General features: G+C 37.0%; 1 protein-coding gene across 2 annotated transcripts in view; it reads left to right on the top strand.

Moving 5' to 3' along the window:
- The first annotated feature begins 17,992 nt into the window (after positions 1-17,992).
- GREB1 (growth regulating estrogen receptor binding 1) overlaps positions 17,993-26,987 on the top strand; it is a 58,145-nt gene continuing 49,150 nt past the window's right edge. For both annotated transcript variants that reach the window (XM_074864702.1, XM_074864701.1), the window contains exons 1-3: positions 17,993-18,209; positions 23,275-23,397; positions 24,140-24,316. In XM_074864702.1, the coding sequence (XP_074720803.1) occupies positions 18,053-18,209; positions 23,275-23,397; positions 24,140-24,316 (457 nt within the window). In that variant the 5' untranslated portion in view covers positions 17,993-18,052. The remainder of the gene's footprint in view (positions 18,210-23,274; positions 23,398-24,139; positions 24,317-26,987) is intronic.

Raw genomic sequence — 26,987 nt, 5'->3', positions numbered from 1 at the left:
TAGCTGGGTGATGAGAAATTAATGTGGAGACTGCAATGCAGTCTAACACAGTATAGTATCAGCTAGAATAGTTCTGTATTGACACTCAGTTCAGCAGAACCTGTCTGTACAACCCATAGTAGAGGAATAGACCTGAAGACTGTGGTTACATGGTCTATACTTAACCTGATAGATCGTATGAGGTCTAAGTTGGCTTTGCTTGGAGTCACACTGAGAGTCTCTGTACCTCCGGCATAGCTAACACCCAGAGCAGGTAACACTTGCATGGTTATTTGAGAGTTACTAATCTTTTGACGTTGTAATTTTGTATTGTTTCAGTGTTACATTGTTCCAGTACTGTTAACATTTGTAGATGTGAGTAATTTTCAGTGTAAAAATTTGCAGGATCTGTTCTGTTTTCTAGTGGAGCCATGTGACTGGTAACTGGGAGAGCTTAGCAAACCAGAGGAGTAAGATGCTAGCTGTATAACTAACTAAATGCTTTAGAGAGGATAACCTTTTCTTAAATTTCTGTAATACTTATAGAAAGTTTGATATGATGCTGAGTTTTCACTGGAACGTACAATATTTTAATGAAGGAATATCATCAGAAATTCTGGTTAACATCCAAGATAATTCATGAAACAGTTGAAAAGAATGTCGGGTTTGACCCAAAGCCTGTTGATCTCACTGGGTTTTGATTTCTACTCTTATTGCAGATCAATTAAGAAACTATAGAGGAAGATGACAGGAGACAGGAAAGCTGTATGCTTTATTTTTCCTCATCTATAGCTTACAATAATTGAGAAGTTACAGGGAATTTCTAGCACCATTTACCTAAATAAGGAAAAAATCTACTTTTTATTGGAAAACTTACTTCAAAGACTCTTTCTACATGGCCATATTGTTAGGCTTTCTAAGCAGAATTACAGAAACTGAAAGATTAACTCTTCCACACCCTCCAAACTCCACACATCTACCAGCATTTAAGCTAAACAGGTAAATATTTAATAAGATACTAGAACAAATGATGATCCAGTACAGAGAGGTATTCCAGGAAAGCTGCACTCAGATCTGAGCTTTTTCACAGTTCTTGTGTGACTTTGTTTGAAATATTTGAACCCAGACTCTTAAAAGTATATAGATAACATTACTTGCCATGGATTTCAGTTGTAATTAGGGATTCAGGTGCTCACAGAAGCTATGCTAATATCACTTCAGATTGTAATTTCCCATCAGTAAAATGAAGGAAGAACATAACCTTACTTCCCTGTGGTTCTCTGGGTGTGATGTTATTAACCACTGAAGTGTTCAGGAATTATGACACATAACCCATCATCTGAGGAAGGAGAAACAGAAGATTCTGTTGCTTCTCAAAACTGAGAAGGCACAGTTTTTATTTAAGTGAGATTGAAAACTATGCTTTTGTGAGCATTCTCAATTAATGCATCCAGTATGGAGCACTAAGATCTTTAGTATCAATCAAGTGACCAGATAATAGAATTCTTATGAAAAATGTATATAAAACCAAGATAAACTAAAGAGATTAAAACTCTAATGATTCCTAGTAATTAAAGTAAGAGGGTCTGATAGAAAGTTGTGTTGTAGTACAACAGTTTTGTGTGTAGTTGAGCTGTGATATATTTGTTTTGCTTACAAGCAGAGATATGTATTTCTCTCTGATTCATTGACTATGAAAAAAAGCCATCTATTGGTACACATGGACACGACTCCCTCCCAAGAGGGTATAGGGGTTGGGAACATATATCTGTGACTCATTGGGAAATAGGTACAAAACATGGCAATGACAGTGGAAATTGTATAAGTATCTTTAATAGTTTGCAGAGGAATAACACCATTACTGTCTTTGAAGATAGGTAGGTAATAGGTTAACACAAGCGTATCAAATCACACACACTGAGCACAAAATTTGTTCAATTAATTTCAGTTCACATTCACAACAGAATGTAATGTGTCTGTTCCCCAGGTAAAAATGGTGTTGCATCTTGTCTCCTGACCCAATGTACTGTACAGTGTCCTGCATCACATGGCTTGGCATATGAGGTCTTGCACAATGAGAGAGAAGAAAGTTTAGGGTTCTTAAGAGCTGTTTTTCTAAGCACTCAAATGGATGTTACTCAGCCTGGAGGTTTGGAGGTTTTTTTGCCAGTATGACAATTACTAGAGATGAAGGAACACTCTTAAGGAAGTGTTTTGAACAGTTAGAGCTGTTAATAGCTACAGAAGTATCAGTCAGGCTGTAGCTTTTAAGTTTTTAAAAAATGGTCTTTGAACATTCATTTAAGATTTTTACACAGGTACAGCATGACTGAACAAGTAGTGGGTGCTTTTGTGCAGTGCATGAATAAAAATGAAATGTGGGTGAGATATAAAAGCAGCAACAGTTTCGGTTACCGAGCGATGGAGAAGCAGTTGAGACATTCTGAAATGCTCCCATTGTGCACTGAGAAAATGAAGACTTTTTCTGGCATAGGTTGCACCAGTTGTAAAACAATGTGTCTGATTAATAATACATTCTCTTGAAAAGGAATGGGAGGTTTGCTTCAGTATGATTCATCATTGTCTGTTGCAGTAATTAAGTCTGTTGCTTGCCTTAAGGTCAGCATGACCCTGTTTATTTTAATTTTTCAGTCTTGATGGTCTGTACAGTTGGTGTTTAAGGAGGAATTAGCAAGAGATAGCAATTTATTGGTTTCTCTAGTTTTTGGCAAGTGTGTATTTCCTTTCATTATTTTCTTTCTTTGTTTTTTCTTCTCATTCATGATTGAAGCACTTGGTTGCTTTATAAAAATTGACCTTTTATTTTACTCTTTAATACTATTTTTTTCTCAGAGATTTTAAAAACGAATACTATCATGGTGAAGATCCTTGTCGATTCAGTGATATGAAAAACAAAATTACTTGTATGATTTTAAATACAAAGCAGTATTTTTAAAAGTTATTTTGTGCCTTTAATACAGTTTTACATGAAAGAAAATCCTATTCCAGCTATTCAGTTACTTTATAAACAGCAGTTCGCTACACTCCTTCAGTTTCCTTCACATTTATTAGTATTTCACGGTAGATGTCTGCACATTATTTTGGAAATGTCCTTTTTAAAACTCCTGTTTCTTTAATACCTACAAAAACTGAAGAGTAGTCTCCTGACATGTTTTTTCTGGCGGCATGATTGGAATAGCTTGCAATCTTGAGTATAACTGTTCTCTGCACCTTAGAGAAGTGATATTATCCCTCATTTACAGTCAAATAGTGGAAGGACATTGAGGTTACAGAAAAAAAACCACAAAAGAAAAAGAAAAAAATTCAAGCAAAGGACAGAGAAGAATTTACACAGAATGTCCCAAACTGAATTTACACAATGTACATTGTGTTTGTGGGATCTGTGCAGCTGTCTCAGGTACCCTGGAGCATATAAAAGACCACTGAACTTCTATGTGTAAGCAACTGAATTGAGCCCCAAGACTCCTGAATATAGAGGTCTGCATGTAGACATCTACAGCTGCAGCTCCTGGTAGTTGGTGAGGATATAGCCAATGTGGTCAATGGAGCCAGGTGAGCCATTCAGCTCATGTTGAACTAAATAAACACTAGCGGCTGGTCAGCTGAATAACTCTCTCAGCTCCATTGATTTTATTGACTATAATGGATATTTCTGCCTCGTGAACCAGTCGATATCTGCAGTCTGATTCCGTTGCCTAAATATAGGTGCCTCGTTTCATGTGAGGTTCCTGGGTTTACCTGAGATGCCCATAAAGCACTGGCAGATATGACGGAGGACTTGCCTCAGACCTCTGCTTCTTTGGAGCAGCAGCTAGAATCCAGACAGGAGACCCCTCTCAAAGTTAAAAGATGCCTGTGGTTAGGCAGCTGAATCACAGTCTGTATTTCTAGATGATCTTAAACATCTCCTTTTGTACATGTCCAAAGTACAAGATTGAGCATATTTCTCATGGAGGGTACCATCTGGGCTCCACGTAAGTACCCAGAAAAGCTCAACGTGGTATGTATTTTTAGCCTATATATACACAACTTTTTATATAAGATTTTGTACACATTTCAATATTTCTGCATAAACATAAAAGGCATGTGTGACTGAAATGATTTTTAAAACATTTGGAGAAGAAAAGTAGTTGTCTTGCAATTAAACTAGTCATTCTGCTCAGCAGGACCCAGTTTTAGTTCTTTCATACACAACCTGCATGCAGAATGCTTCAAATACTAAGTCGTTAGGTGTTTTGGAGGAACAGTCTCCACTTTTCCCTGCTAAAGCTGCTGGAGAAATCAACCATTTGATCACAAATAACCTTTGCTCATCTTCTTGGGAAAAAAAAGCATTACATTTAACAATCATTTCTTAATTTTCCTTTCTATTTGCACAGTGGACCAACTCTTTCCATGTTCTTCCTCATAAAAGAATGTCCTGGTAAAATATTTTCATGATGCTGTTTATGATTTTTGTCCTTGTGTCTTAGTCTGTGCTTTGAACTTCCGAAAATCTTGTTAATCTGAGGTTGAAACCTCAGGTTATGTCTCTTGTCTCGCTTCTATTCCAGTGTTCTCAAACATTGGAAAACATGCCCTGTAGATTCCTGTAGAAAAAGAAGATTCTTTTCTGTAAGTGCCTAGGGTACAAGGTATATATTTTACATACCTTTTGTTGGAATAATTACTTGGTCAGCTTTTCCGTAGCAACTGTTCTGTCAATTCGGCACTTATATTACTGGCTCATTTCACACAGATTCAGGAACTCATTTCAGCAGGCAGACCCACTCTTTTCTGATGTATGTTACATCAGCAGCTGCATACTGACCAACTCCCACTGGTTCTGAATACAAGATCTCTTATACGTAACCTCCATGCTCATCACCCATTCCTGGCATTCCTGCTTTGGGTACTAATCAAACACAATAGGGCCCTCTGTGCTTGCTTGCCCTTTCTCCTTCTCCTCTGGAACTTCTGCTCCATGTCTATATGCAAAGCGGGCAGGCCACTTTTACTTTCTGCATGCCATTAATAAACATTGGGTTAACATCATCTTCTTTAACACCTACCTTATACTAATATTCTGTAAGAGTCATGTGGTATTTCCAACCCCAAAGCAAAGTCAGAGATAGGCACTGCAGCATCCTAGACTTCATTCTAGACAGCACCCTATGCAGAAATTTTGTTCACGAATGCCCTACAGTTATGGGGCAAGTATGTTTGGCTGACATCAATCAAGTTATACCTCTTTGAAATATGAATTTTCTGGCTTGTGTTATTGTTGACCTGGTAAATTATTAAAAGTGACTCTCCCCAAAATCACATGCTTTCACACACATTCATGTATTTCTTGCAGTGTTTATTTTCCTTTTGGATTTCTCTAAACCTTGGCTGTCAATAGTCTTTTAAGTGTCATCTTGTCAGGTTAATATGTTTCAGGTACACAGTTGTACAGTGTTGATTGATAGGAAAGCAGACAGTGATTTCTGCATCCTCTAGCTGAATGATTTTGTACCCTACTTGAAAATGACATGACTGAGGTCACTTATATTTGGTGTTAAGTATAGAACATTTATAAAACTTCTAGTTCACTTCCATAGTAACAGAAAAACATACCAGTCACTCTCCTAGAACATTACTTACTACTTTCTGTAGAGTTTCTTTTCCACATTCTTTCATACAGTGCTTGAATCTAAAATTTAGGTATAGCATAGAATATTTCAATTGGAAGGGACCTACAGTGATCATCTAGTCCAACTGTCTGACAGGGCTGACCAAAAGTTAAAGCATGTTGTTAGGGGCATTGTCCAAATGCCTCTTAAACTGAGTATATATAGAGTATGTATTTTTAAAAATTACCAAATAGACAATGAAAACTTTCCATTAATATGAAATTTTTTTTTTGAGTGAAAACACTAAATCACCTAAGTCTCCAAGGGATTCCTCAGCAGGATTTAAAATTCAATTTTTCCCCCCTTGTGTTACAGAAGAAGGATCAGAAGGTTAGTTTTAAGATTTTAAAATGTTATTTAAAGCATTTGCATACTCTGGAGAAAAAGATCCTACTCTCACCACCATCCCTACCCACATGTTTCTGGTCCTTTTCTTTTGAATATATTAATGGCCGTATACTATATACATAGCTAGATGAGGGATCTGATCTAGCTGAACATAACCCTACAAAATTTACTTGTTTTCAACCATATCAGCTCAGATCCATGCCACTGAACAACAGGGGGGAATATATAATCAAGAGTGAAAGACATTCCTTTTCAGCTGTAACTTGAGTTTAGAGCAGCTTGAGCCAGTCATGAAACCGTACCCTGAGAGTGAAGGGTGAAAACGAAGTTTCACAAGCTGTACTGAAAAATAATCTCCTTTCATTGTTCAGTGTATCCTGCATGCAAAGGTTATACAGAACCTAAATTCAACTGAGAGCCTAGATAAATGCTTGATTTTACTAATTTAAGTGATACTTAACAGAGTTTAAAATTAAGCACGTATCTGAATGTTTCATGACTTGGAGCCATAGAGAAAAGAAAATTCAATTTTCAAAATAATTGCTTTCATCTTCTGAAGTGATGTACTGCAATTTGTGACCTAGGGGAATGTTTGATAAACATACCTTTACCAGAAATAAACACTCTCTGTACATGTACTCTACATGTGTCTTGAAAAGCTGCAGTGTTTGTTTAAACATGATACAATAGCTGTTTCTTTGTATATGCAGCAGTATATTAAACATAGTCTCTCAAATATTGTTTTGAAAAAAATTTTCACAGAAAGAGTGGTCAGACAGTGGAATAGGCTGCCCAGGGAGGTGGTGGAGTCACCATCCCTGGATGTGTTTAAGCGTCGTTTGGATGAGATGCTGGGGGATATGGTGTAGGGGAGAACTTTGTAGCGTAGGGCTGATGGTTGGACTCAATGATCCCAAGGGTCTTTTCCAACCTGAATGATTCTGTGATTTCCTATCCTTTTATTCAGAAGATACAGACATAGTACCAACACAAAGATAATACTGCAGCAGAATTTCTGTTCTGTTAATCTTTTAATCTGTTAGCAAATGAAGTACCCATAGTATACACTTTATGCATTCTTCCGTGATTTTGTTATCCATACAATCCAAAAGGACACCCCCATTTCTTTAAAAAAACCCACCTGCATTCCTTCCAAAAACCTGCAACAAAATTTTTGATGTTAATAAAGCTTCAGACTGACAGATTGATGTGTGCCTGGCCAGGAGCACTGTGACCCAGCACAGCACTTCTGTATTAATAAGACATAAAGTCAGACCATTTATCATTTAGTAAAGCCAGCACACAAATTAGAGAACAGCTTGCCAGGGTATATTGTGGTCTCATTACTTTGTTTTTGCCATAGTTGCAGAATAGATAGCTTTGAAACCTTCGTGTGCTTTACTGTGACAGGAAAGTGTTCATGTCATGGCGACCCGACTGAGTTGTTCAGTTGAGAACAGTGCTGACTCAGGAGCCTTAGGTGTCCTAACCAATTCGCCAAGCAACGGACTCTTCTACATCAAAAGAAGGAAAACTCCATAAAGGTATAATCACTGACAGTTACCACAGGTGTAAGTTGTTCAGCAGTGCAATCAGAATATGAAACTTTGGGAGTAATTTACTGGATGTCACTGAGGAGCATGTGCTTTCATTACGGTACAGTATATTTTTTATTACATAGCTAGTATGTCCATGCTGAAAAATACTGTTACTGCTTAATGAAAACATTAACATATCATAAGATAACGTACTGACACTGCCTTATATTGGTTACTGTTCAAATATTGTAGTTAAGAGACATTTTACAGCTCATATTCATGTTTTAATTATATGCATTTATCTGCATTTTGCATACCTCTGCCTTGTCAGTAATTTTCTCTCTTTAGAGTGGGTGATTTCCTCTCAGGAAAACTTTGAAATATTAAAAAGAAATGCAGACAACTTGAATTTTGAACCCTTAAAACAGACAGCTCAGATCTCATACTGCTGGCTCAGTTTCTTAAATTGATGAAATTTGAGCTTTGCAGTAGTTCTTTTACTAAAGATGCCTGTTTAATGCTTTTGGATTGCATATTTATGTTTGTGAATGTTCTTTATTTAATGTGTTTTCAACATATACTACATGTGCAACTGATCTCCTGGTTGAGTACACCTTGTTCAGTTTTATTTTGCAATGTCAGACATTCATCTAGAGATGTATTTGCTATTGACAGATGGTAAAGCATATTTTAGACTGCTGCCATTGTATTTCTGCCCTCTTTGTTCATTAGATGGAAAGTATGATCCAGATATAGCATAGAGTGTTCTGTCAGAAGAAATCTGTGAAGATCTCTTTCAAGCAGTGAGGCCCTTCTCTGTCAGTGAGGTAAAACCTCTAAACCTGTGCACTCTGTGTATGTCCTTGGAGAACCATCACAGAGACTGTCTGGCTCTGCCTCTGCTGCTCTGAAAGAGACGGCTCTGAAGTGTCTTTAAACTATATATCCTGGTCTCCGTGTGTGCATGTGGCTGTTCCACAGACCGCTGCAGCTCTGCTTCCAGGAATGAGCCTCGAGGGGTAGGCTTGGGGCAAGGAAAAACAGAAGTCTGGTTTTGAGGGTGGCTCAAAAGCTAACCTGTACAATCAGTGTAGGATTACTCTTTGTATATTCATATTGGATTCTGAAATGATTCTCAGAAACAGTCTCTAGCACCAGTAACTGGAAGAAAGAGTAATACACCCCATGTGCTGATTTCTTAGAATTTTCTTTGGAAAATGTGCATTTCAAGATAATCTCTCTCCTCCTGGCTTGCCAGTCTGCTTCCTACTGCTTTATTCTAAGATCTTGAGTGCTACTGTACTCAAAGGTACAGAGACAATTCATAGAATCATGGAATACCAGGTTGGAAGGGACCTCAAGGATCATCTAGTGCAACATCTCTGGCAAAAGCTCAGTCTAGACAAGATGGCCCAGCACCCTGTCCAGCTGAATCTTATAAGTGTCCAATGTTGGGGAATCCACCACTTCCCTGGGGAGATTATTCCAATGGTTGACTGTCCTCATTGTGAAAAATTTTCCTCTTGTGCCCAGTTGGAAACTCCCCAGGCGTAACTTCTACCCATTACCCCTCGTCTTTTCCATGTGACTCCTTGTAAAAAGGGAGTTTCTCTGTAGCCACCCTTTAAATACTGGAACAGTATTTAACAGTTCCTGAAAAGAGAGTTGTATCTCTTTCCTGGGTAACAGTGAGAAAGTCTTTGCGCTTACAGAGCTGGGAAAGGGAACGACCTAGACCTGTACAACTTAGGGAACATTTTTTACTAATTTTCCAGTTGCTACTTTGATCATTGCTTCCTAGTGTTGATTTGTGGCACCTCCTTCCCTCCCTTTCTCCTTCCTCTACTTGGCTTCTTCCTGCTGCTTAACAAGCTCAATTGGTTTTATGTATGTAATTCTTTTTTAAGAGAGTTTGAAGGTGGTCTCTAAAAGAATTGCTTTCATCCAAAGCCAGGAACTGATCAAAGCAGCACACAAAAGCCGAATGGGAGCCAAGGCAGAGCTGCCTGACCAGCCATAGGGTCAGGGTTCTGTGCTAGAGAAATAGTAAAGCATATCAGCTGAACTATGCTGGAAGCTGCTGATAAGGGATTTTCTCTCCAGTAACACCTGCAAAGTCTATGAGATCCTGCAGGAAAATCAAAGAAATCTGCATCAGAATAAGTTGTTTCCTGCAGAGAGGAATGTGAAAGCATTTATGGGATGAAGCGCCATTGCCTAAATGTATTTATTGCTATTTCATATATTAGGCTCCATCTGCACTATTATTACAGCACTGGACTATCACCCAGCTCTACATTTACTTTTATGAAGTGGCTCCTTAGCCCATTTGCCAGGATATTAAGAAATGACATGTATGATTGTCTACGAAAAGAAGGTTCATCCTAAATCAAAAAAAGCAAGTAAATGAAAACCATTGTTATCATATCTGAAAATAGATTTGTAGTGAAAATTGTAATTAAGAAACAAGTTAATAATAGCTGTTCAGTCACCTGTAAAAAGTCTAATTAAGATTTCTTCCAAATTCTTTTTGCAGATAGATTTTTATCTGGCATCAGTCCCAATAGTGATTATGATTTTTTAAAAATTTGAGTAGTAATCCAGTGTATGACTTTTCACAAAGGACTTTCTACTATGACCAATATGAACTTTGGCATTTTTTCTTCTATATTAAGATAAGCAAAAATAAAGTGCCATTTTTAACCAAATCATTACTTTAAATGTCTCAGAAAAATTCAACTCTGGTTTGAGAGTAGACAGGAAAGTTTCTAAGGTGAAGGAAGTTTAAGTTTTCTCTAGTTGTAAAGGAAGACTAAAATATGTCTTAAAACCAAAACAGCCTTTCATCCTTAAATAATTAAAGGAATCTGGTTGCAATTGGAGTTTTCTGTTTCCCCAGAAAACTACAATGTAGGCTGTCACAGCTTAGATTCCTTGTCACTAAATTGCCAACATGCTTTAGTCTGGATCTCCAAGCATAGCTGTATATTTTAATGGGTTTATGACAATTTAGATTGCTTTGTATTTAGCCAAGCTTTTTTTTTTTTTTGATCCAAAGTAAAGTTGAATTTGTATGAGAAGTTTAAAAATATTTTGTGTAGACATATCAGTAAATTCTTTTTTCCTTTTTCTGTAGAAAATATTAATTTGATATTTTTGCTACTGTTCCCTGCGTGAATTGTAGCATTTTCATTGAAAACTGAACACTCTGTCCTCAAAAGTAATGCTTGTGGGCTTGCACTTGAAAAATTTCAGCAAAAATAAGAAAATACTTGTTTTTAGCTGAAGTTCTTTTTCCAGTGGCCAAAATGGATGTGAAACAATTTCATGTTAAGAATGATCCATTAAACAGTTTGATTTATTATCTGCCTGAAGGAAAAAAGGAAAGCAACAGCTTTTTAAAAGTGTATTCATTGAGGTTGTTGAACGTTGATTTGTCCAAGTCTGTTTTCATTCCTTTTCATATGAACCTGTGTGATTTTTTCCAAGGGCACAGAGGGCAGTTAACAAATGGGCTTGATTTTTCAGTAGGTGGGGAAAATTGCATGTATCTGATTTCATTGCAAAGGTGTCTGTATTAATCTCTGCAGCAATCTGCTGAGAATAAAGCCATCTCCCTGTTATTTACTTCTGAAGTGAGTGAGAGAACTGATTTCAGTCATTAATAGAAGCAATTTGGCTTGGAATCTAAAGTTGCCAAAAAGCTCGGTGATGTCTTCCCACTTCCCACTCTCCCCAGTGCACTTGAAAGCTTGTCACCTTTCGATCTTTGCTCTTGTTCGAACATCCTGTTGCTTGGAAACATGAGTCAGCAAAGGAAATCATCTCACTGTTAATACAGGAGAAATCCCGTGTCTGTAGTCAGCCTGATTTTCAAAATCAAAAGATATCAGATAAAAATTGAAAGCAAACGCAAAAGAAAAAGAAGTGGTAGAGATCTGAGTAGTCTTCTTGCAGTACATTGTCTTTATGGAAACAGTAGCAGAATTCTTGGCAGTATAAAGATGGTAGGATTATGTTCTCTGTGACCTGTCATCAACCTTAATCAGAGTCTCTGTGTTTAATCATGAACTACTTTCCAAAGTGGCATTATTAGGAAACCATTAAGTTTAATCTGGTCTGGCCTGTAGATAACATTTCTAATATAATTCTACAGGAGATACATGAGTTCTAAGATCTGGTAACAGAAAAGAAGCTGTAATTTCTGGCAAAGGTAACTGTGGTTTAAGTTAAAGGTTTTGTGTTGCCTTTAAAATGTAATGGCCAAATGAGGTCTACTGAACTGCCATAACTTTATTCATGTATGAAACACCAAATGACTAGAGACTTTTTAACGATCTGACAGCTTTATCATTGTGGAATAAATTGCTTCACTGAAGAAGTGGATTTCAATCAGTAGATTCATAAGTGACTACTGATTTTGATCTTATTAGTACTATAGAGTTGAGTTCAGCAGAAGATCATAATTTAATTTCTCAGCAACTTTTGAAGCTTCAAAATTTCTCTTTCTGGGTAAGACATACAGCAGAAAATTGAACATTTTTTGAAGATTTTGATGAAAATCATAGGAATAGTAAAACATTGGTCTGGAAGTGATCTCAAATGAGAAAATGTATTTAAATGTTTCCCACACTCCAGTATTATAACATAACCATCAGTTTTCTGAGTCCTTTTTTCCTTTCTCTTACTGCCAAGTCATTCTGACAGAATATTGTGAGGAAACAGATTTGACTTCCAGAAACTAGTATTTTTTTTCAGAATATGGCAAGAGTCCACCTATTTACTATGCCTGTAGGTGGCTTTGTACCGACAAATAAAAACCTTTGTAAATTACTCCTACGAGTGGTAGAAGTGCTGGGCCATCTTGTCTAGACTGTGCTTTTGCCAAGAAAGGTTGGACCAGATGATCCTTGAGGTCTGTTCCAGCCTGGTGTTCTATGATTCTGTGATACAAGTAATAATTTTGTGGTACATGAACAACTAGATTGCTTTCTGAAAGAGTAAGTTTGCCTTTGCCCATATGAGCTACAGCTGTATTAGTAAATTAATTAATCAATTTTCTGTTGTAATGTCGGCATGGCTCTGATGCTAGCACTCGCTCTCTGCAGCAATTCCCAGGCACACTTCAGAAGTTGTGATGGGCCGGTGACCATTCCCAAAAGGCATTTTGAATGGAGTAACCTTGTTTTGAGGCTAGTAGTAAAGACATAAGCTATAATACTATGCTGAGTCTGGTAGGGAGTGAATATCAGTAAAAGTCTCTTTTAGATCTCTGAATCAAGAATTTTATATAACCTGTGGGAATAGATTTACCACACAGTATCACTTTTACACAAGAACAATGTTAATATAGACGATTAAAAATAATTTATACTTCCAAATACAAAATTAAAGAAAGCACTGTCTATAATTACAGATAGCTTAGTGGAAATAAAAGAGTAAAACATAATTACAGTATCATGTGACTGAACTGAATCCATGCGGAGGATCTTACAGTATGTATCACTACTGTTGAAGAGAATCAATTTGGTGCTGTCTCCAAATTTACTTTACTTCTTAGAGTTACATTTACATACAAGTCACTGCCCTAGGATTTCTTTCTTCTTAATCAGATTGTTGTTTTTAATACAGGTTTTCAAGAATTACTAGAGACTTTACTGAACTTCAGAAATATTGATGGATTTTGGATGTTACTGAATGGATCTAACTGATGTTCAAAGAGCAAAAGGATCACACTAACAACTCTTCTGGTACTGATCTGTGAACAAATTGTTAACCTGCAGTGAAGAATGTTTTCTTCTCCCAGACAAATTTTAATAGATAGCCTTTTGGATACCTAAATCCATATTATCCAAACAAAACCCCTCATTTTATGCAAGTGACTAACTGCCTCTTGCCATAGTGGTAACAAATTATTTTGGAATAATAGTGAGCTTGGAAACATCTCATCATTCTCCTCTTAGAAGTGATACAATAGAAATTATTGTGTTAGGCCATTTCAAAAGTATGAAAGCTGGTTGTTTAAACTGGGAAAGTGTATCCATTTCTATACTGTTTTGCTGGAAGGATTAATATATTAAAGTAGTAATGTCAATTATATTTTATAATGCAAAAAATTCACAATATAAAACTTTCCCTCCTGTAATAATTTGTAAGTCATATCTAAGATTGAATTTGTTAGTAATTTAAAGTGTCTTCCTAATTTCCCACTTAGATGCCTTGGCTATTTTTTCATGCCTTCTTAACATAGCCCACATGTATTCTTTGCTTTACTCAGTTTCACACTGAAGGCAGACTTTTTTCATTAGTCTATTTCAAAAGCCCTGGATTAATTCCCATGCTTTAAAGTCCATAGCTTTCCTCAGGATACCCAGTCTATCCTAGGCATAGGATAAATTTTGTCTAGAATTGCTGTGCTAGATCTTCAGTCTTCACAAAATCTTAATAATCCTCACTGATCTTTATGATAGACAACTGCACCTAGAAAGTCACTAGTGGGTTACCCTCTTTGTTCCATTGTGCAAAAGATCTCCCTCCGAGATCTAGGTGATGGGACTGCACGTCCTCCTGCTGCTGGCAATCACTCTTATGTTATCGTGACCAGTCACTGTGACGGCTCTCGTGGTAGGTACAGCCCGCGTGGCCAAGAGGGAACTCCCTTTCTAAATCACAGAAGCTGGAGTACTGGGTCATAGCAGGATAAGTGCAGGTTTCCTTCAAAACCTGACTAGTTCAACTGCAATTGAACTTGAAGTTGACTCTGTATGTGACAGACATTAACCCTTAAGAAGATCCTTTTTCCTAGTCCCATAATCCCTGTTTACCCCAGGAATCCTGCCAGTTCCTTGTTTGGAATTTGAGGGCTGTTCTCTTTTTAGTGACTAACACACTTCTCTCATTTTTAGATGCTTGGACTTGGCATCTCTCTTTGGCAGCATTATCAATAGGTTTCTAAGACATTGGCCTGACCTGCTTCATTTTTATCTGCAGTTGTTTCTTAGACTCCCAAGTTCCTCAGTGTGGTTTTCTTCTTTTTATCATAGTTTTAACCAGCTCTTCCAGATCCAGATCTTTCCCTTTTTTCTCCCTATTGGCAAGTATTTTTCTCTGCATGCTCTCCATGGAAACTGAAAGTGTGATAGGGAGGTGCCCTTTGATTTATCAGTAGTTGGGGTCGAGGGCTATCCTTCTGTGTCAGTGTGTTGGTTTTTTTTAATAGATCTGGTCACCGTCTATGTTCATAGCTTGGAATTTCACAAGCATTTGAAAGTTTAGCCTGTGCCACCCACTTGTATCCAAGAAAGACATAAATCTGGGCTGGGAATGCTGAGTTCATTGAAGCAGAAAAACAGGACTCAAAGTCTTTGCTTCCTGGTGCCATGGAGTCAGCAACTAACAATTCAGGTACCATAGTCTGAGCAGCTTTAAAGAAAAGGGGTGACAGACATCGTAGAGTTAGTGGGAAACAGCTTCTCCCTTGCTTGCTTCATAGAAGTAACTTCTCCTGCAACTGATAGTCGCTCTGAATGGCAAATTTGTGCTGATGCTGGCAAAAAACCTCCTGCAAGGACCATTTTCTGGTTCCAGTGGTGTGTGTGTGTTTGATGAAAAATGGCTATGAAATACTTGTCACACCTTCCAAAGTATGTTCCTGTACTTATGATTGTGTTTGGCACTGTAATTGTAAGATCCCACAGGTACATGAGAGCTTACCATGTGTACAAGTCCAGAAAGCATATTTTTGTTTCATTTTACAAACGCATTCACATAATTAAATTAGCTCCCCAATGGATTAACAAACATGCTTATGTTGTAAAGGATTCCAGGACCCACGCCTTGCACAAATAACTTCATCTTCATTGATTCCTTATCTGTAACATCACATTGATAAGATGCTGGTTTCTGCCATCGTCAGGGTTAAATACAGGGTTTCTGTTTTATCCACTAGTGGGCTCTATAAATCCTGAGCAAGTATGTAAAATCCCTGCAAATGGTATATCTATTTCTGTTCCTAATAAACAGTAGAGAATAATAGCTGACTATGTCCATGGAATAGAGTTTACAAACAGAAATATTATGGTGTTTTCTCATTCATCATTAGATCCAGCTAGTCATCAATAGAGCAAGTAAGTCTTCATTGCATAAGGCAATCTGCCTGCCTATTTGTCTGATAGTGCTTCCAAGTTGTCTCGGAATGTTTTGCCTCACACTGGATGAATTTAAAAACTTCCTATTTTTCATGTGCTTTAATGAATGTTTTCAAGAAGTACATAAGTTTGCAAAACAGGTAGACCAGTCTGCTTTTCATGGTCATGTTGAGAACAAGTAGAATCCAGCCCTTTGTAAGACAAACCTCTGCCACTGCAGTCAAACTTCTGGATATTCTCTTTGTGCTGTGTCAGTGATTTTTTTTTTTTTTTTTTTTAAGTGCAAAAAGTCTTTTGGATGTTATATGAATTTTTCATGTTTTGGCTCTGTAGTTAAATAAAGCAGTCTATGTAAGAAAGTGTGTGGAATGGATGATAGCTGAATGCTGTTTCCATACGTGAAGGTGTAACTTTGAATGTTAACATGTTGAGAGCGTGTTCATGAATTTTTATTTCTCTTTAGTCCAGACTTTCAAGACTGTGATGAACAGTCATGTAGAACCATATTGTACCTGCCCCTGAAAATGTAGAGATATGTCCCTGAGCCCCCAGATGCCTCCAACCTAACAAGAGAAAATATGAGTTCATTATATAGGAAGGAATTTAAAAGAACAAAGAATTAAATAGGTATCTGTCAGGTATCTTGATAATTATTTGTCCTTGTTTCAAGGTACCTGACAGTAATATAATGGTGAAAGATAGATTAGAATTAGAACTGAACATCTTCTAGTGCTTTTGAGTAGAAACAGCATTTAATATAATTCAATTCAGTGCTTGACCTTGGGTTTCCTGCGTACACCTCTGATAAAGCTTTTTAAGGACAATACTGATGTCAGGCTTTTCTCATTGTCTTCAGCTGTGTTTGGTGTAGGTAATTAAAACAAGAGGAGCCACAGGGTTCCTATCAGTGCAGAAAGGGAACTGTAATCTGCTTTTTGTGTTAGAAGATGCATCTTCACTTCCCTGTTAGCACAGAACAGGTTTGCAGCTTCCCATTTAGCCTTCACCATCAGTACTACTCACTGCAACTTTTCTGTTTGTTTTTGTGTATGTACACAAATATTTTGTCACTAGTGCCTGCTTTTAATCTAGATCATGTTCTTAATTGATACCTGCATTGTTTTATAATTCTTATTGTGCTGCTATTAATACCATTTACATAATATCAATATGCTATATTATATAGTATTAACTATACTATATATGTAGTATTAACATGATACAAGTATACAAAAATATGATTATATATGTAAAATATGTTTTACAAAGTCATAAAAAGATATCCAGATTGTCAGCTTTGTATGTTGTTCCTTTCAAAGCCCTTTTCCATCAAGAGCAGTATGTGGTTTCACCGTAGTTTTTTCTTTTGCTTGACTGATTCCTACAGGATGCTTCTCAACAGGCTCATTTCCCAGGCAGTACCCAGTGCTGAGGAGGGGCTGTTCAGTGTTTAGGAATTACTGCCACAAACAGGAAGCGTTTCATGCTTTCTATTCACAGTTGCTTGAGGAGGTAAAGGACATGGGGCCCAGGGCAAGAGCTACTTTGTAATAGGATAAGAAAGCTGACATGGCTTTTGGTTATACCAGTTCATTGTATTCACTGTGGAAAGCAGGCGACAGTTAAGTATGTGACATATTCAGCTGGAATAGACTGACTCCTCAATGACAGAATGAATAAATTATGTCGTTTCACTAACAGTAAAGTCCTAATAATTAAATGCAAAATCAAATAGATAATTGATAATGTCTCCTTCTAAAAAAAACCCCAAAAACGCATATTTACAGGGAAAAATACTGTTTAAGGTGAGAAGGAAAAGCTGTTATATTTCACAATATCTGAGTTACAGCAATGCTCCATTATTTACAAGGCAGCACCTCTAAAGATATGTTGAACTGCTTTAGCCATGAGTTTTCAGCCATGATGGGCCATGCAGACATAAATACACAAAACTGTGCAAATTCCCCAGCTCCTTTAGCATTTATTCTGTTCAAATAATATAAAACAGAAATGCTGTTTAACAGATGACTATTGAAAATGCATCTTCTCAATTGCTATATAAACCAAGGAATTACTCGAATCAGATTTCTAGCCACATCTTCAAGAAGGTGTCAAAGCTTGCTGCCTTTCTGCTGAATTACAGAAAGCTGTTACATTTAGATAACTTCCTGTAATTTACCAGCAGGATCTGCTTAGTGACTGCTGCAGTCAATGTTCTTTTCCTTTGCCTTTCTTTGTGGACAATGAAGCTTCTCTCTTTCATGAGAAATGTTGTAGTCTGACATCAACATGCAGTGATCGAGTTCTGAGTGCTAAAATTGAAATATCTTTTTTCTTTTCTTCTTGTCTCTTTTTTTTTGAGAAGATGGGAAATTCTTACGCTGGTCAGCTCAAGACAACACGGTTTGAAGAAGTGTTGCATAATTCTATTGAGGCCTCTCTCCGCTCAAACAACTTAGTTCCCAGACCAATCTTTTCTCAGTTGTATTTGGAAGCTGAACAGCAACTGTCATCACTGGAAGGTAGGAAATAGTGGAATTTATATTTCTGCTTAAAGTCAATTCTACTGTTTGCTCTCCCAAGGCTCAGCACACACATTTCAAATCAGAATACAGAAAACCAAAAGTATTTAAAGTTTTTCTTTGGATTTTTTATGATCTACAAATATATATATATATGTATTAGAATTGGATTAAAAATACAAACTACACTGTCTTTTATTTTGACAAAATTAAGCCACTTGCTTGCTCAGATTTATCAATATACATAAATTGAAGTACTAGGAAATGTTCCATTAAATGTGTAGAGAAATCTTTGGAGATTTGGAACATAAATATGTTATCCTATAATTTATCATACACTGCTGAAAGTTATACAGTAAGTGATGGTAAACACATGATATGTTTCTAAAAGATATATGCTAAGAACTGATTTTCATTGTGAATAAATACAGCAGAAATATTTTTAGCTTTTAAGAAGGTTTATAATTAGTTTGGGCATAATATTTTTAGTTATTCTGTGGTTGCAAAGGTAAAAATTTAGGATGTGTTCTCTCATAAACGCTGCACAAGTTGGTATTCAACAGATGGGATTTCTCACTGAATTTTTGTGTCCGTTTAGAGAAGCCTGCTTTCTGACTTTCATTTGCTCAGTCTTTTCTTTTTCTTGAAACTAGTATAGTTTAAATGAACTGTATAGATCTGATAAGCAAACTAATGATACAATTTGGTGTTCTGGTGTGCTGTTATGTGTAGTGGTCTCACGGTTTTTGGTGAGTTTACTGGTGTGTGAAGAACACTGGCATGTTGGTGCAAAGTTACCTTTAATAATTTCATTATTTAGCCATTCTGTCACCAGGATGGTGTTTCATCTTTTGACCAGGTTTACTTTCCCTGTCATACTTTGCTAAAGATGGCTTAGGTATATATGTAATGAAAAATGCATAATGGTTAACAATCTACAGTAACAGAAAAAAAAAAAATCAGCCCAAATAGTAGTAGATAAAAGTATTTTGCAGAGATTAAACTCTTTACTATTACCTCATGGTAACAGCTGAGAAAACATTTCTTGAAAAAGTAAATCTGCTCACAGCTCACACATAGTCATGTCGTCTTTTTTTTTTTTTTTTTCCCTAATGTAGGACATAATAATGAATATACATTCATTGTTTACATATATATGCTGCTTATTCCCTACATAAAGTGTGATCCTTCTATCACACCCTTCTATGAGGATTTCATAAACTTTTCCATGGCAACCAGCTGTGATGTCACAAAATGGATTATGACATCAGTTGGGAAAGATGCTACAGAGGCAGATGCATTGTTCAGGAACAAAAGCACAATTTCACGCTTCTGTAACTTCTTTCTTTCAAGGCTTTCAAAGAACTTTCCAAACCTTGAAGGGCTGATTCTGTTTTCTTTGCAGTTAATGGAAACAGAATTCAACTGTAATTAATTAAAAGTCTCACAACAGCCTGGCAGAGAACATTCCTTTCATGAAAGTTTCAGACAAGGGAATCTCTGAAGGGACCTGTAATAGAGTTTTTCATAGGTTGTTCCTCAGGTGGGAGAGGTCTGCAAGCTGGCATCATGTACTCCAGCCTCATCATAAATTAAAATTTCCACTTCTAGCTACATGAATCCCTGTGCTCTGAGGGCCAGGGCCCATCTGAAGCAGAGAGCCCATCCTTGGGGTCTTGTATAAGCCCCTGTCCTCCCCCCTCATTGTTATTTTTTGCCATCTTTTAGCCTATGTGTTGTGTTTGTGCCAAAGAGGTGTGAAGCTGATTTCAAAAGTTAATGACAAGCATTAATTTTCTGATAGCATCCAAGTCCTATACCACCAATATCACTGGGACTTCAGTGGGTCAAGGGTAGGAAATGGCATGGCAAAGCAATGCAGAGCAGCAGTGTGGCAGCTGACTTCACTGCCATGAGATTGTTTGTTGAGTATTGTTGTATTCGGCACCTGGTAGCAGCACCACATTCTGACGTGAACTTCGCAGCTCCCTTGTGTCTGTGGTTAACTGGTTCCTTCCCTGATCTGCATTTAAGGGAGGCTGTCTGTTCATGGATACAATATATTTTGTGGCTGTTCATTTAAGCCCTGACGCTGTTTGCAGATAATACCAGCCCTATGAATAGTCCCACTGAGAAAAAATTGTATGTATATTAAAATATTTCCAGAACTTAATTTATATTTATACCTTAAGGAGAGAAGAATTTTCCATGTAAAATGTCTTAATCACAACTGTATAACATAAAGGTTTAATAAATCCTTTGTGAGAACTGAAAAGAACTGCTTAAAGAAAATAATGGTGTTTATGGTATCTACGAATAAATTTAAATTTAATAAAATATGGACAAAATCTTTGCAGTATGTCTGTTTGTTGGTTTAATGGAGCTATATCAAGTTGCATCAGCCGACTGCCTAGTTCTGTAACATACAACATGAGAACTATGGTACTGAGTCCACTTTTGTCACCATCTTGTCTCTGGTTTTGAGTGTTTGTATATTCTGTTGGGATTGTTTAATAAGAGAAGATGTGTAACAGACACATGCAAATGTAGAGCTCTTTGAAGAGGCCCTGCTTTAAAAGTAAAATGGAAGCAGAAATTGTAGATTTTTTTAAAAACAAGCAGCAGAAACCCTAATGATGCCCTTTACAGGTGACAGCAGGTCATTCTTGTCTATTATAGGTACATATTTGCTCTTGTACTCTTTTCATTTTTGACCTGAGAGTGCTGTAGCTGTCTTATTTTTTAGTCTCCACTTCCATTTTTTGTCTGTATCCTTTTTTTTTTTTAGTGTGAAATTACCTGTTATGGCTGAACAAACCTAACAGTTTACCGCTGCCCAAAGGGGAAAATCCCACACACTGCTCCCCCCACTCCTGCTAGCCATATCTTCCCATTTTCTCCCTTTTTATCAATTTTGGCATTTTTTTGAATCTTTCACTGAGCTACTTTAATACATAAACACAGTAAAAAAAAAAGTCACTTCTGTTTGCTTTGTTTTTTGCTGAGTTAGCAAGCTGGGATGGCTCAGCACAGGCTCCAGTAAGTGTCAGAGCTGGCACAAAGAGGAAGGAAGGAACTTCATGGCTGGGAGTGTGGGGAAAGAGAGGAGAGCCTGATTCACCCCTTTTGCATTGCATTTGGATGTTAGTCAAGGTTAAGTCAGAACACATAACTTACCCCTGACTTAAACAGCAAAGACTGAGAGCTTCACTTTTCCCTTTGTTCACTTTCAGCATTTTTGTCTTTAGACTACGTCCTTAAAACAGTGATGTTTAATGTTCTGCCCTTATCTGTGTGCACCAGGACTGAAGCTTGATGTTTAGATACTTAAAAGTAAATATACCCTTCAAATCCTCTTCTAGATTGGGGTGTAAGTATTAATAACCTTTAGAGACAAGTCTTCATACTCCAGATTTATTTTCTTCAGCTTTCTCCCTAATTCTTATTTATCCTGTAGTATTTATTTAGCTGATTCTACAAGAATTTGTCAATAAAATAAAAACATATTCTGAGGACGGTCATAGGAAAACAAAAATCCTTGATGAATATATGGGATTCTGAGTGCCTGGTCCAAAATCAGCTGAAGCAAAGAGAGTATGTCAAGTGGACACAGCTTTGGAGGATGACTGCAGTGTGCTTCATTGTTTTTCTGTTTCAAGATTAAAAGCTGAATCAACGAAGTAACGTAGGAGCCTAACTGCTATTTTACTTGCCCAAGTCCAAACAGCTGATCCTCGTGTACCTGCAACCCTTCATCACGCAATCTTGTCAGTGAAAGCTCTTTGTGTTTGCTGCAGGCATATCCCTACAGAAGTCAAGAAGCTAGAAGCTGAAGACATAAGCCCCACTGGGTTCACTTAGTACTTGTGTCCTATCTCTGTCATATGTAAGGCTGGATCTGGTCTGAAATTTTCCTTAGTCCTGTCCATAGAAATGTTCTCCCCATTTACCATTTAGTTGCACTCCTCTGCTTTCCAGCTTTGTCCCATTTGCCATGAGTGTGTCTGAGCCATAAGAGGGGATGGAGTCATTGCTCAGTATGTTTTGCTGGAGCTGTTGCATAATGCATGAAAAAATTATTGCCCTATGGGTGGAAAGAAGGAAAGAAGCAGTCTCTAGTTGAAAGGCTGAAACATTCACCAATAATATGCAGGTCAATTCTCTTAACAAGTATGCTATCGGGTAAAAATTCTGATTTAGGTAGCCGGTGCACCAGAAAAGTAGTTTACAGCAGAGAATCTGGAGAAGAAACACCTAAAACCCTCTAAAAAATTAAGCCTACATCATGTATTCTTCTCTCCAGCATTCAGTATTGCCTCCTGGACTAGCACAGTCCATGCATAGGCTTCTGTGAATCATCTTCCTAGGCATCTGCCTTTCCTTGATGTTGTACAGGGAGTGGCAGTACTTTGCTCAGAGCTCTGGATTCTGGTAGAAGACAGACGGCCTGAGAATTAGGTGTTCTTATTGTGGCATCATCTGTGGTGAACCTAGTTTCAAGCAGGAACCGTTTCTTCAGTCCCCTGTACAACATCAAGGACATGGTCAATACCTAATAAATAAAATCTGTACTTGGACTGCAGCCAGGACATTCTAAAGTGCTAAGAAGTAATGACTTTGGGTTTATATTGGCTTTTAATATTACAAACAAAGGATACAGTTACACTGTTTTGATCAGCAAGAGTTCAAACACCAGGAGTTTAGGCCTCTGAAAATTATGAGGCTAGCTTAAAAATAATGAAATTTAAAAAAAAAAAACATAAATTGAGGCTTCTTTTTATTTGTCTTTTAGTATTTTTTACTTTCTCAGGTGCAGGTGGGTCATGCTTTTGAAGTTTTTTTTGCACAGGAGCTAAAAGGGTTTTTTCTATTGTAAGCATGACTGGAAGTTGGAGCTTTAAGGAAATAACAAATACCTTAAGAGTTGGCAGCAGTAAAGTCATTGTCAAGAGGAGAGAATCCAGTTTGCTGTAATACTTTCTATAACTGGGTCACCCTGTTCATTCATTGTTTTGTTGCCTATGTTTTATGTTGTCTGAGTCATTTATACTATGATCATTTGTAGCAGGCAGCAGAGCAGATAATGAGGAAGAAGAAGAAGACGAGGAGGAAGAAGGATCAGAATCAAGTAGTCCTCCTGTTTCTTACCAGATGAAGCCTCCTCCAGAAGGATGTTGCACTACTGATGGTAAGAAATGCAATACAGATGCTGTCAGAAGGTATTTGCCCTATGGAAAAAGGTAGAATTGGGCCCATTTCCCCTGTAATTCATCAGAATGAGATAATCTATATGATATAGAAATCCTAAAAATGTCAGTGTTCAATACCTCCCAGATAAAGCTGGATTGCTCTTGGTTGCTGTTACACTTGACAGGGTCTTTGCCCAGTGTGTCAGATAAGCATTTGTGTTGGAATGCCTGGCATGAGGGCAGAACTTCTGTTCGTTTAGACAACGCGACCTTTAAAAGCTTGAGTTTGCAGGCATGGCTTTTGCTAAAATGAATGTGGTAATTTGCTCTTTTCTATTTAAAGTGTACCTCATTCAATGTTGCTGTAAAAAATATTTGAAAACACAGGAAAAGCCAGTGAAATTCACCAGATATTGAGAACTCTTATCTCCATTTTTGAATGTCTGACCTAAGTTATGATGATGTTAGTAAATAGTCCCATAAGTATGTAGGTTGCAGAACATCATCAAGAGAAACTTCACTGTACATTTTCAGATTTTTCTTTGTTTATTATACTGGTAGCATCTGTTTATGGCTGACCGAAAGGCAGGGAAGCAAATTATCTCTTAGTTTGCCCTTGACCTCAGACAATACAACTTTGTTTTTCATTAAAAATATATGAAGTCTTTTAATGAAGACAATTGTGAGTATTAAATGAAAAAATCTGGTCAACTTAAAATACATTGAATTGATTTTTTCTAGGTTTCTGCCAGGCTGGTAAAGATTTGAGACTGGTTTCAATTTCCAATGAACATATTGAGGTACCATCAGGGTTTTTACTTGTTGGTGCAAAATCACCAAATTTACCTGATCACCTTTTAGTGTGTGCTGTGGATAAAAGATTCCTGCCAGATGACAATGGGCGCAATGCCCTCTTGGGTAAGTGTATGTGATTGCAGTAAGTGGATTCTTCTGTGGGCTATAATTAATAGCTAATCTTTTTTTACAGAGTGAGTTCAGCAGATCCTATTTCTGTTCCATGTCTACAGTAATGCTCACTGGTGATGCACAACAAGATAACAACTCAGAGCTGGCTATGTTTGCTTTGGAAAGATAGAGAGTGAGACAGTTCATTAAAAATGCTTCATCACCTTCTGTCCATTAGTCCAAGGCTAAAATCGTTGTCTGACTGGTTTATGTCCTAGTTCCTGGAACTGCACATCTGGTAACTGGTCTAGTTGAACTGCTGCCTGTCTCTAATTTAGCTTTCCAGATACTGACATGGAGAGACTGTAGGTCTGTCAAGTGGAGCTTTCAGGCTACTATATGCATGTAAGCAGTTTGATGATGGTTTGGACTACAAAAATTTATGACATTTTTGATTTATCTCTTTGAGATAGGAGTAATATTCTCCACTGTGAACAATAGCATGGGTTCTGGATCCTCACCTATGACTTTTTGCTATTATCACAATATAAATAAATATGAATTATTATAAGTTGAAATTTTTCCTCTATGTATAATCAGGTAATACTATGTGTTTAAATAATACTGTTTGTAGGATACTTCAGTTTCTTGCTTTTCAGCTATTTAAAAGTCTAACTTCTGACATAAAACTAGGTCCTTCTATCCATTTTTATTATAGCCTTTCTGATGGCCATTAGCCTCATCCAGATCAACCCAAATGGGGAAGATCTGCAATCATATGAATGAATAAACTGAATATTAAAGTTATTAAAATTGAATAGTTTTCATATTGGGAAAAGTGGTATATAATCGGAGGGAGAACTCTTTTTTCAATCAGGCACTCTCAGGTTCTTATGTATTATTTTCTTAGTTAGTTAGCCAAAAAATGCTGCATCATATATCTATGTACCAGTCTGAGCTATAAATAGCAAAAAGGAAACATTTGTTGTGTCTTTTAACAGTTTTCTTTCACAAAGACTGGGGGATATGATGTGAACTCGGTTGTTATCTCAATTTGAGCAACTCTTCAAGGCATTTGGGATGACAGTGTAGTGTGAAGCTGCATAACGTAATTCTATGTACAGTAACTTCTTCCCTCATGTGATGTTGCAGAGTTGGATTGGTCACAGTACATTTGACCAGTGATTGTAAAAGAATTAAGAGGGTTGTAAATCACCCACGTGTTGTCATTTTAAAGATAAAGACAGGAATGTTGTACCACTCAAGTCATTCAGTGCTAGCACTATTAACAGCTTAAGCTCCTTAGGTTGTTAGCAGAGAGGAAGTAGTGTATTTGTTAATTGCATGCTAAACAAGAACAGAAAAAGGCAACAGGAACATAACTGGGAGGTTTTTATGCTACTTGCATCCTCAGCTTGCTTATTTAATACATTTTAGTTTCCTGAAACCATTTAAATGCTTATTTTCAGCTGTTACACAGTTAAACGCCAGTGAATCACATTCTTTTGCAAAGAATTTTACTAATTCTGTAGGATGACTTTTATGTATTCTATAACAAGCTTAAATATGAAAGAAATTCCATACTTTAAGATCCAAAGTCTTCATCTGGTAGCTGGAAATAAAATATTGTTCCTGGCCCCTAATCTAATGAAAAAACACCATATATCTTGTTGACATAATAGCATACTATTCATACAATAGATCATACTATAGATAGAAATTTTTCATACACTGACGCAAGTCAAATCAGGGTAAGTAAAATTAGAAGCAGACATGAATAGTCTCAGGGTTTCAGACACATAGTGAGATAAAAGAACCTTCTTGCTTTAAATTCTCTTGTCTATTAGTGTAACACGGTGACCTCTGTCTTGTGATAGATTTAAGTTGAAAACATTTCATATGAAGAAGGGAAGCTCTTTTTATTATCTTGCTTTTAAAGACAGGATAGGATGCTTATTTTTGGTATTCTGAGTTTAGGCTGTTCTTTAAGCATGTTGACCTTTTGAAAGAAGATGGAAAGTGGTCCCTTCAAGCCTTTCTAAGTTTAGAGGGAAATAGAATTGGATTCATTTTGAATTGAAATGAGCTATCATCATGAGCCAGATTATATACCACGCTTTTGGTAAGGCTTATTGGTGATACAGGCACATCACTTGTAACTCTTTAGCCCCATTGTTTTTGCTTAATTTCATGCTTTTTTTCTTAATATACTGTGGTACTGTAGATTTTTTCCAAAACAGTTAATTTGAAAGGAAAAGAAACTAATGAATTACCCAATAGTTTCCTGATTTCTCATGATCTGCCTGCATATGTTTGTGAAGATGCCTGTGGAGTTTACAAAAATTCCAGAAGAAAACAGGAAATGTCTTGGTAGTTTCCAGGCCAGCTTTTGACTTATGGTCTTGTTCCCATTAGGGGCTGTTGATATGCCTCTGGGGCATGTGCCAATTTATTGATTATGCTAATAAGTTGTCCCACCATGAAGGCATATATGCTTGTGATTTGAAAGTCACTTCTGTTGGAGGTTGTTTTTTTTCTTTGTTTTAACAATTGACATATTATTCCATAGAAAAAAAATGCCATTTTCTGAAAAAGACTATTTTTCTTGCAAGCAGAAAGTTCTCTGTGTCTGAGCATATACCTCATATGATTTTGTTAATCAAGTTAGATCACAGGTTTATCT

This window comes from Strix uralensis, chromosome 3, assembly GCF_047716275.1.
Source record: "Strix uralensis isolate ZFMK-TIS-50842 chromosome 3, bStrUra1, whole genome shotgun sequence".
NCBI classification, from domain to species: Eukaryota; Metazoa; Chordata; class Aves; order Strigiformes; family Strigidae; genus Strix; species Strix uralensis.
Note: the sequence above shows the minus strand (reverse complement) of the source record. Positions and strands in the feature narration are given on the sequence as shown.